This window comes from Talpa occidentalis, unplaced genomic scaffold (assembly GCF_014898055.3).
Source record: "Talpa occidentalis isolate TD23 unplaced genomic scaffold, MPIMG_talOcc4v2.1 talOcc4.17, whole genome shotgun sequence".
Lineage (NCBI taxonomy): Eukaryota > Metazoa > Chordata > Mammalia > Eulipotyphla > Talpidae > Talpa > Talpa occidentalis.
Window position 1 is genome coordinate 48,419,884 of NW_023601754.1, and position 11,340 is coordinate 48,431,223.

At 58.2% G+C, this 11,340-nt stretch overlaps 1 protein-coding gene, 1 long non-coding RNA gene and 1 other non-coding gene across 3 annotated transcripts; 1 reads left to right on the top strand and 2 right to left on the bottom strand.

Annotated features, from left to right (window-relative positions):
* Positions 1-2,881: 2,881 nt before the first annotated feature.
* Positions 2,882-5,587, bottom strand: LOC119248710 (vomeronasal type-1 receptor 4-like). Its single transcript, XM_037515585.1, has 5 exons — positions 5,538-5,587; positions 5,115-5,357; positions 4,816-4,962; positions 3,979-4,023; positions 2,882-3,632 (listed from the first exon to the last, which is right to left on the bottom strand). The coding sequence occupies exons 1-5, from the start codon at positions 5,585-5,587 to the stop codon at positions 2,882-2,884; spliced, it is 1,236 nt and encodes a 411-aa protein (XP_037371482.1).
* Positions 5,588-6,441: 854 nt separating this feature from the next.
* Positions 6,442-8,848, bottom strand: LOC129146100 (uncharacterized). Its single transcript, XR_008552576.1, has 3 exons — positions 7,931-8,848; positions 7,331-7,460; positions 6,442-6,628 (listed from the first exon to the last, which is right to left on the bottom strand). It is a non-coding gene; the product is annotated as an uncharacterized LOC129146100 (long non-coding RNA).
* Positions 7,491-7,599, top strand: LOC119250588 (U6 spliceosomal RNA). The gene has a single exon (XR_005126328.1). It is a non-coding gene; the product is annotated as a U6 spliceosomal RNA (small nuclear RNA).
* Positions 8,849-11,340: the final 2,492 nt, after the last annotated feature.

Sequence of the window (11,340 nt, forward strand, 5' to 3'; positions counted from 1 at the left end):
TACCAAATTAGAATATCCTTACAAGGATCAAAGCTGTTCCTGTCTGCCCCTAGGACCAGGGGAACTGGGGTTGGGGTTGGCCTGTCTGGGCCAAGTAACCAGGAATGATCTGGTGTTTCCTGGTTACATGACAGGGTCCTGGACAGCAGTGCCAGGGAAGGACCAAAGTCCCGGGCAGCAGGAAACCCACAGACAGCATCAGACAGACCCAAATGAGGAAGGTGCTTGCTCCCCCTCCTCCACTGAGAGGGCCCAGCTGGGTGGTGACCCCCAGGGGAAGATGGCAGAGCAGGGTGGTTGAGGGGTAGTTGTGGGGGAGGAGCCTGAGGCAGGAACTGACAAGACCCTGTTTGTGGTATCGGGGACTGAAGACAGGGTGAGCTCACTGGGAGCTACTCTGCCTCACAGGGGCTGGAATTAAAAAATGAAAAATACACACCTGCAGGGCTTTTACAGATGGGATGTAGTAAACTCTCATTTTTTGTGCCTTAGGTGGTAAATGTTCTGGGAAGACCATCATGCGAGGCCAAAGGCTTTGGGGGTGAAAGGACGCACCAGAGACAGAGTGGATAACACAACAGGTAGATGTGTGGAAATGTTTCGCTAAGAGAAGCAGCGGCGAGAGGAGAGACTTCTGGGTCTCAGTTTGATTTCTGACTTCAGTAGGCTTTGTCTGACTTGGGGAGTCGGTCCTTGCTGGTTGTTACCCATTGTGGCATCAGGCTTTCAGTCAATTCTCCCTTTAGGCCACGTCTGGGGTTTGTTTGCCCTGATTCCACCTTCTCTGGAGCTCTGGCAGCCTTTGGCGTGTGTGCACTTGATCTGGCTCCCTACTTGATGTATCTCACTCCCTTTCTTATCTCCTTTATTTTCCCCAGCAGTGTTCTGCTGAGCATGATGCAGAGACTAGCTTTTAATTTTATCAGATGTACCCCAATAGTAAGGGGGGGTGCGAGTGCCTAAATGAGGCTGTGGTGAGCTCTGAGAATAGAATGAGGGCCTCCCGGGTGGCCCAGTGGGCTGAGTTCAGCGCTGTGACGCTGTCTCCAGCCTCTGTAGCGCGGGTTCTATTGCCGGCCGGCCAGGGAGAAACCCACATGGCGCCGCAGACCTCTCCTGACTCACCCGCTGCTCCCCTCAGCAGTATCTTCGCTCCTTCTGCCTGGTCTGCTTCCCGCTCTGTTTCTGGTGAATTCTCTCACCATCCCACCCCTCTGCCTGTACCCCAATTCTTGTATAAATAAGTAAATCTTAAAAAAAAAGGAAAAGAATGACATTTCCAGGTTAAAACAGCAATGTTGTGTAAACAAATTTCAAAAAAGATGGAGCAATTGTAATGGAGAAATGTAAAGTGCATTTCTAATGTAGGATTACTGTTTACATCAATGGAAAAGAAGGTAGCATAGATAATGTAAGGAAAGCAATTCTGCTCCGCTCAAATTATCGATATTATATTACGCTGAAAGATGAATTACAACTTTTAAGATCAGTAATGTTATTTTGGACATGGGATTTTTGTGAAGACTTATGGTGAGATAATAAAATGATAGTGGTAAATATATGTACTTATTTTCACAATTAAACAATTGTGTGGCATATCCACACCTCAGACAATATAAACTTTATGAAATGTCACCGTTTTCACAAATGTCGTAAGTACTATTTGTCATTTTTCTGAAATTACAAATTTCTAATACATAAATAAATGACGTGATTGCCTTTAGGTGAACACTGATACAGGTGTGTACATTACACGTGCCGAGGCCACACATGGCACGTCACACACATCATACCAGACACACATCATACCAGACACACATCCGAGATCCGCCTGGGCACATATGGGAACATAATACAGTTGTAAGAATGTAAGCATCAGGAGCTTTTCTTCTTCCTTTGTGGCCTAATTTTTGCAAGTAAGAAAGTGTATCACGTGAGCTCAGATATGTACAGACAAGTCTGTCACAATAAGTGCTTTCAGTCACATACTGTTGAATGCTTCATATTTTGCGTGAGCTCCACGCTGTACATTCAGAGCAAGCTCTATACATGTCCCTCCTGAGACTGAGGACACATGCCCTTGGCACCATGAACACACAGGGGATCCAGCTCTTTCCTTCCAAGTGCATCTGCCCTGGTGCCAAGTTTCCTGGCACCTCCACCCTGAAAGACAAGAGTGGACACCTCCAGTCTGTGTGTTGCAAAAACGCTCACATCCCTTCACTGTGGGAGAAATCTTACTCCTGCACAACCCAGGCCACGCAAAGCACGTCTCCTTGAATTGTCACCGTCACCGTCACCCTCTGGTGGCTCGAAACCATCTAAGCGTTGCTTCTGTGCCTGCTGGACGCAGCCCATCTGTCTGTAGGTCTACCAGAGGATGCTCCGGCACGGAATCGCCTTCACGTGCCCTTCTCAAGTAAGGTCTTCGCCTCCCTGAGGGTCGAATGTGCAAGACTGAAAACTGCTCCCGAAGCCTGACTCGCTGCCGGGATCTCCCCTCAGGACAGCTGACTCCAGCTCCAGGGCTGCCCTGCACCCACCGTGCCATTTTCCTGTGAACTAAGCTCTATGCCCAGATGTTCCTAGACTTTCTGTGAGAATTAAAGTGACACAGTTGAGGCCTTTCCCATCCCAGAGAGTGTCAGGCCCACGTGCTGTCTCGCACACATTGCGAACCATCTGGAGCAAGACTGTGTTCCTCACACGAGTATTAGGGACCCATGTACAAACCTTGTTACATTGACTTGTCCCAGAAACACTTGCTGTGAAGAGGTTGCTCATCCTGTCCCTAAACCATATGTCACTCACGACTGCAGTTAGCACTGGGGGTGTAGAGTGAATTATCGAATGAATAAATGACCGTGCACTCACACACCGTTTACATGTTTCTCAAGGGATTGTGGCATTTACTACTCCTGATCAGGGCAGAGCACAGCAGGGACACCTTGGGTTCCCGGCTCAAGAGCAGAAAAGGACAGAGAGTCGGGAAAGACAGGGTGATTACTGTATTGATGTTATAAACATACCAGTTGGGATTATACATAACAGCCACAACCATCTTCAGCACAGAGGAAATGATGTTAAAGCAGACGAAGGTGCTCACCAGGAGCAGGATGGTGTGAGTGGCCCTAGACTCGGGGGAGGACGTGGAGGAGGCGAACCCGTGAAGGTGCCAGACCCGCTGCCTGTGCCGGGACAGGGTGTAGACCATGGAGCTGCTGGCCCCGAACATGGTCACAAAAAACACAACATCGGGGAAGGAGAGCAAAGCCCCGTATAAGATGTCACTGGCTGGGTCGTGACGAACAGAGGAACACTGCCCAAACCTTTTCCTGCCTGTGTCATTTTTGTCACTCAAATTACCCCCAATGAACACGGCAAAGATGGAATTAACCAGCAGGCTCAGGACCCAGCACAGGGCAATGCAGGGCAGGATGCACCTGGGAGCTTTCTCTCTCAGCCCTGCCCACCTAGCACCCCAGGCGCTGATGGTTATGGCCTGGAACACACTCAGGAGGCAGGTGGTGCTGATGGACACGCCTCTGCCCACTCCAGAAACATAAAGGAGAAACTTGCAGCTCAAATCACTGCCTGGATACCACCCAGCAGATGTCAGTGGATAGGAGATACTGCTGGAGAACAGGACCAACAAATTGACCATAATCAAGTTCTTGACAATCAAAGCTGTGGCCCTCGGCCTACCCCCATGGAAAGAGAGGAAGAGCTGATGGGAAAGAAGACAGAAATTCCCCAGGATCCCGAGCCCAGCTACTAAGAACACGACTATCACCGCCACCCAATCCCGGAAGTCCATCCTGTCAGTTCTCAGCAGCTGGCACAGGCCTCCTGAGCAGGAGGACCCTGCTGGGCAACCTGTCAGCTGCTGCCCCGCCCTCCCTCCCCGCACAGCTCCCCCTCCGGGGTGTTCACTGAAAGGCTCCCAGTTATTCAGAGACTTTCGGGGGCTGAACGTACACCCAGGACTCCCCGTTGCAGGGATAGCTCAGGGAGGCTGACTGCCTTCCTCACAGACTGCCGAGGCGGCGCTGTCCCGTCCTCATGGAGCAGAGGGCGCACAGGCACGGAGAGGATGCGGGTCCCTCAGATTCACTCAGTGGTTCCGGGTGGAGTGGCGAGCTGACCTGGCTGGGCGGGGGACAACACAGGCCACTGAGCCCACACTCCCCAGGGGGCCCTCCGCTGAGTCCTCAGCTCGACCAGAAGCTGACTGACCCTGCGTGTGTCCTGCCATCCAGGGCAGATTCATTTCCCAAGACGGGTCCTGACAAGGTGGCACTGGCATCCGCTTGAGCGCACAGGCTTCTGGGGCCGGCTCTGTGGCTTTCATTCCTGGGCCAGGTGCAAGGGTCCCCTCTCTTTCCTCCTCTCTGGCCCTCTCTCGCCCTGCCCGTTCGGGGACACCTGCACCTCCTCCCTCTTGGAAGAGATCCCAGCCCGTCTGTGAGACTCTCGGCCTTAGCAGCCCTGCCACCCTCAGGCCCTCCCCAGCTCCGGGGACACTCAGGGTGTCTCTGTGAAGGTATTCTTCAGGCAGAGCCAAGCTCCAGGGGTGTGAATAAACTGGGAGCACCGCGGGCAGGGAGGGCAGAGCCGTCCCCCCACCCCGGGCTTGGGAGCCCAGAGCCGCCAGGAGCCTGGAAACAGCCCGTCTGCTTTCACCCCGGGAGCCGCAGGCAAAGGCCTGAGCCGGGACGACGGGCCCCACACCCCGTGTGATAAGCGTGTGTGGGCACGAGCTCGGCCCCGACGTCAGATCTCGGGCCCAACCGCTGAGGAGAGTCTGACCTTCACCTCACGGTGAGCAGAGAGCCGGGCGCGGCACAGGGGTCCAGGCCGCAGACGCGCCGGGGAGGGGAAGCCACGGCCCGGGGAGCAGAAAGGACACGCACCGTCCCGGGTTCTGCCCCCGCCGCCACGAGCAGCCCCGCGAGGCTCGTTCTGAAAGGGCAGGTCAAGGGTCACGTTGTCCCTGTGGTCCAACAGGCCCCGACATCGCCTCCGCTCTGTTTCCTCCTGCGCGCCGCTTTGCCCGCAGTGAGTGGACAGTTCTCTGGGGAGGAGACAGAACAACGTGCCCGCGGCGGCCTCACCCGCCGTGTCGGGGACCGTCTCCTCCCCCCCGGCTCTCAGACGGGCTTCCTGCCGGGACCAGAGCCCCGTGCAGCCCCCGGCCCTGTCTCACCAGCAGGGAGGCCCCGAGAAGCCCCATGGCCCCGGGCATCAGGCCAGGACCCCTCCTGAGGAGGCTGAGCAGCAGGAGCCCCAGATCCACCACGCTGAGGTCAGGGGAGTCAGGGTGCTCCTGGGCTGCAGGGACCCGCAGCCTCCTGGGCCTGAGGGCCCGAGCAGAGCACCAGGCACCCTCAGGAATGGGGGCCTGACCCCGCTGTCTTCACTAGATCAAGGCGTGCCTGGCCGGGTGTAGCTCCAGGAGCGGGTCCCCTCCTGCCCGTGTCCCTCCTGCACCCCTGTCCCCTCCCACACCCGCCCCAGTGAGCACAGAGGAGACTCACCGGCTTCCTGCCGCCCGGGCGCTGGGCTCAGGGAAGGGCTCAGCCTGCATCCTTCCGCAGGGTCCAGCGCACCCCGAGATATAGTGTGTGCCGCTGGGACTCCACCTCACAGCTGCAATTATCGGGTCCCAGGAGCTGCCCGGGCAGTGACAGGCCTGGGAGCTCAGAAGAGTCGGGAAAACTTTTCCTGCTGCTAATTGCCAAGAACAACTTCAGGGTCCTCTGCCGTGTCCCGAGACGTGGGGCGTTGGGGAGACCCTGCTTCCCTGGGCCTGGGGCAGACGGAGGTCCTGGGAGGAGCCCAGAGTAAACAGCACACCTGGGGGCTGGGGAATGAGAGGCGTCCAGGCGAGGCTGTGCTCAGTGAGAGGGTCACCCTCGGGATCTGACCACGTCACCCGCGGAGTGCAGCCTGCAGGGCGCGCTGGGCAGAGACCGGGAGGCCCAGACCCCAGGACGCTGAAAGCCCCCAGGTCCCTGGCAGTGATGACACTGATGACATTCATGGGATCGCCCTGTTGCCTCTATTCAATACCGTCACACCTAAGGTATTCACAAATGTAACCAGTGTTTACCCTCCAGGGCAGCTGGTTCACAGGCGACTCCGCTGTCTGGGACTGTCGGGGCAGCCAGGCCACGTCCTTCCCAACACCCGAGGCCAACGCTCTCCTCTGAGTGTGCAAGTTTGCCAGTTCCAGTCGGGGCTACCATTGCTTTTCTGATCAGGGGGATTTTTGTGATGCGTGAAAGAAAATCCCCTTCCTTGTGGGAGGGGTTGGCGGGTCTGGACCTGGTTCCTGAGCCATCCCACTCCTGGGCAGAGGCTGAGGGAGAAGGTGGACACACCCTCTACAGGCATTGACAGCGAGACATCCACCCCCAAAGCCTCCCACCTCCATCCACACATCACACATCTGTGCACCCCAGGGCACCCGGCGCACACTGACGCGCTGCACAGCACACACTCGTCCCCGGACCCAGAGCTCTCTTCACGAGGAGACGCTCATCTTCACAGGCACCCCAAGTCTTTATCTCAATCCCGTGTGACTCAACACCTGGCTTTGGTCCGGGCTGTTCTCCCTGTAAGGGGTCTGGTAGACACACCGCCCCGGGCCAGTGAGTCGCCAGAGGAGTCGGGATAGCCCAGGGGATGCCCAGGGTGGGCAGGACCCACAAGGTTGAGGGTGGGTGGGAGAAGGAGAGGTCGGCATGTTGGTGATGGTGCCCGAGGTGCAGAGGCTCACGGGGGACTCCAGTCCTGAGCAAGGGTGTGTTGTACCAGGAAGACCTGGCCTGTGGGCCTGGGGCTGCTGAACTGGGTGGAGACCAGGTCAGGGAGGAGGTGGACAGTGGGCTGTGCAGACACAATGATGTTGGAGGGCGGGCAAGTTGCCGAGTGATTGGCAGGCGCCGGATGGCAGAGAGGGCACAGCATGTGCAGGGAGGGCGCTCTTGGGGCTCAGGTGTGGTGCCCGGGTGGGGAGTCCTAGTGTCGCGTGCAGGTCCGGGGCACACAGACCAGGAGGCTCAGGAGCGAGAAGAAGCATGAGGGGCAGAGCATGGAGGGAGGAGCACGGTGGATTTTGGGGTGGAACGTAGAGGAGTGGCTTGGGGCACCCGGGGAGAGCTGACACCTCATGGGCATCAAAAAAGAACAAAATTAACACTCACTTTGGGCCTCCCTGGCGGCACAGGGGCTTGAGACACAGCAGAGGAGCTGTCCACAGCCTCTGCCATATGAGTTCGATCCCCGGGAGGCCAGGGAGCAGTCCACATGGCGCAGCAGACCTCACCTGTCTCCCTGCTGCTCCCGTTAGCAGTGGATTTCAGTAGATATGCTGTTCCGTTCTATCTCTGGTGAATCCTCTCACCACCCACTTCTCTGGTCTATATCCCAGCTCTGGTATGCGTAAATGAATGTATCTTTAAAAAAAAAAAAACAAAATCAAAACCGTGCTCGCTTCAGCGGCACATATACTAAAATTGGAACAATACAGAGAGGATTAGCATGGTCCCTGCGCAATTTTTCTCAGTATTCAAAAAAGATAAACACATGCAATTTGCAGCTACATGGATGGCGCTGGAAGGGATCATGCTCAGCGAAATAAGCCAGAAAGAAAAAGAAAAATACCGGATGGTCTCACTCACAGCATGAATCTAGAAAACTTAAATAAGGGACCAGGAAAATGAATAACTAAGAAAGTGAAAATCAAAATCAACAAAAAACTATGAACCAGAGACACTCTATGGGGGGTAGGGGGTGGGAGGGTAGCGATTGGGGCCAAAATAAGGGGGTTGCAATTGTATGGGGAATATAAAAATAAAATTTATTAAAAAAGAGAATAAATAAAAGTATTAAACAAGCCAAGGGGAAAAAAAAAAACAACCCTCACTTTATTTTTTCAAATGGTGGCAGCAGAATACAAAGGCTATGAGTTGAAGGGGGAGCTGGAGCATGGCGATCCCATGATTGCCACTGAGGAGCTGTCCTCCCCAGCAAGATTCAGTTCTGGCCACTCCAGCGCCCTTCACTTCTCACAGCCACAAGCTCTGGGGCTTGGCCACTGCAGGTGTCCGGGCCCCAACCCAATGCAACAAGGCCAGCAGCCTGTACTGTTGTCGCAGCCCAGGATCTCCCTTGCACTCAGTGGCTGCAAAATTAGGACCCAGACGCTTAGCGTGTTGCATGGGTGGCATCCAGCCTTGTCTGTGTTCCCAGGTGCGACTGCTTTGGAAGAGCCCAGGCCTGGAGTGGGTCTGCAGAGAGAGGAGACAGCAGGGAGTGCAGGTGGAAGAGGGGACCCAGAGCAGGCACTGTTGGTGGGCTCTTCCCTGATAGCTGAGCCGGTGAGAGAGAAGGGGTCAGGCCAACCGAGGCAGAGCCGTGCTAAGGGGCGTTTTCATCTTTGTCCTTGTCCTCCCTGGGCCCACCGGTGGGGCAGGAGCAGAGTGTGGAGGTCGCGCCACCCCCGCTCATTCCTGCAGGGTCACAGGGGGACTTGCACCCTCTGGGGGGCACCTGACACCTCCAGGCTCAGGACAGGAGATGCGGGAAGTGCGGGCTGGGGGAGTCCCTCTCTTCCGCCTGTCATTCACCATCCACCATTTGTCTTTTCGCCCTGACGTGGTCACGGAGCACGGTCCCCTCCGCCTCCTGGCACGTTGCTGCAAATGGCCCGAGTGTGTGTTCCGATGGCTGAGTAGTAAGTGCTCACGTGTGCACAGACCTCCTGCTCTTGATCCGTCCCTGTGCTGGGGGCGTCGAGGGCGTTTCCGCGTCTGGGCCGTCGTGGCTGCGGAGCCAGCGCTGAGGACAGGGCGCGGCGGTGCTGCTGCTTCCCAGACTCCTGACTGAGCAGCGCCTCGGGCACCGCCCCCTCCCCGAGCGCCTTAACCGCGGTGCTGGCCGCTCACGCCGTCCTCCCCGCATTCAGCCGCGGGCGCCCGTGGACGGCCACACCTGAGCCAGGAACGGGGCTGCGGGGCAGGAGCCGCCCCGGCCACAGTTGCAGGCCCAGCGTGGGCGTCGCCCCCTCCTGGGGGCTCCGCCCGGGCCCGGCTCCGCCCACCGCGGGGCGTGGCCTCTGCGTGCGCATGCGCGTGGGCGCGGCCTGGCGGCTGAGGTCGCGGGCTTCAGGCGACGCCCTCGCGGCGGAGAGTCCGGCGGGGGCCGCGCTGCCCCGCGAGGGCTCCGGGTGCGCGTGCGGGGCTCCGTGCTCTGGTGCGTTGGGCCGCGCCGCGCGTCCCATGGTCCGGCGCCGTGTGGGGTGAGTGGGGGCGCCTGTGGCGTGCGGGGACGTCTGGGGTGTGGGGGGCTGTGCGCGTGTGGGGTGCGGGGGCCCCGTCTGGCGGCGAGTGTTGACCGCGCGGGGAGCGCTGAGGGGACGAGCGCGGGGCCCGGTGGCTGGTCGTGCGGCCCGGGGCGCGGACCTCCCTGCGGGAAACCCCGATGCGGCCGCGCACAGGGGATGAGAGAGTGACGGCGGCGCAGGTGGGTCTCCCAGGAGGACGCTGGTCTCGGCGGCCAGAGGCCTCCTGCCAGTTCATGGCCCGCCTGAGGTGAGGGGACGCCCTTGCTGACGAGCCCGTTCACCCGCCGACTGAGGAGAGCGCGAGCTCCCCTAGCAGCTGCCCTGCGAGGAGGCTGACTGACTCCCGGAGCAGCCGACTCCCGGCTCCCTGGCTGGCCACCCGGGCAGCTCACTGGCGGAGGCGGTGTGCGCGGAGTCCACCACCCGCCTATGTCGCTGCCTCCCTGGCGAACAGTGGTCCCGAGCCCTCTGTGCCCTCCGCCTTCCCAGGATTCCTGCCCTGAGGGTCCTTGCTCAGCACACTAGGGGGCCTGCCGGGGACTCCCAAGCCCCGCCAGGCGCCCCCTCCTGAGGACCTTCCCTCTGCATTCCCAGCGGGAATATCCTAGGGCCCGGGATGGACTCCACGCCCATGCCAGCTTGTGTCTGGGCCAGGGGCGGCCGCACAGGCCAGCGCACAGGAGGGACGGGATTGGTGACCAGAACATGGCCTGGGGAGCTACACTCTCTGGGCTCAGTGCTGGTAAGGCCTCACCCCCTCATGCTCCCCCACGCCCCAGCCATGGGGCAGGATGAGGCTGAGCAGAGGCATTTCCGGAGACCCGGGCGATCCCCCCACTCTCCTCTGAGGGGAGCGAGGTGTCTACACAGGGGCCATCTGTGGCCAGGTTTGCTCACCTGCACAACAGGGACCTCAAACACACCCCACATAGGCCATGTGGACAGAAGGCGGCTCAAGAGGCTGTCCAGAGAGACCAGTCTGCCTGGACCCGAGTCCCTGAAAGTCCTATGCCAGGCCAGGCTACCCCGCCCTCCTGATGGGGCCTTGGTGTCAGGTGTGAGGACAACAATCCCATCCATTCAACCTGGGACCCCTAGTGGAGGCAGCTTGACTCCAACTGGCAGGGATGGCTCCTCTGTGTCCAGAGCCCTGACCTGGGACTGCCAATGCATCAGCTGGGGGCGGCTAGAACACCCCTCTGGGTTGCGGGCAGGATGACCCTCAGGACACAGCCTAAGGACGAGGCAGGGGCTAGGGCTCCAATGGTGGTCAGGACACTGGCTCAGCAGGTGCAGATTTACCAAATTAGAATTTCCTTACAAGGATCAAAGCTGTTCCTGTCTGCCCCTAGGACCAGGGGAACTGGGGTTGGGGTTGGCCTGTCTGGGCCACGTAACCAGGAATGATCAGGTGTTTCCTGGTTATACGACAGGGTCCTGGACAGCAGTGCCAGGGAAGGACCAAGTTCTGGGCAGCAGGAAACCCACAGACAGCATCAGACAGACCCAAATGAGGAAGGTGCTTGCTCCCCCTCCTCCACTGAGAGGGCCCCTCTGGGTGGTGACCCCCAGGGGAAGATGGCAGAGCAGGGTGGTTGAGGGGTAGTTGTGGGGGAGGAGCCTGAGGCAGGAACTGACAAGACCCTGTTTGTGGTATCGGGGACTGAAGACAGGGTGAGCTCACTGGGAGCTACTCTGCCTCACAGGGGCTGGAATTAAAAAATGAAAAATACACACCTGCAGGGCTTTTACAGATGGGATGTAGTAAACTCTCATTTTTTGTGCCTTAGGTGGTAAATGTTCTGGGAAGACCATCAGGCGAGGCCAAAGGCTTTGGGGGTGAAAGGACGCACCAGAGACAGAGTGGATAACACAACAGGTAGATGTGTGGAAATGCTTCGCTAAGAGAAGCAGCGGCGAGAGGAGAGACTTCTGGGTCTCAGTTTGATTTCTGACTTCAGTAGGCTTTGTCTGACTTGGGCAGTCGGTCC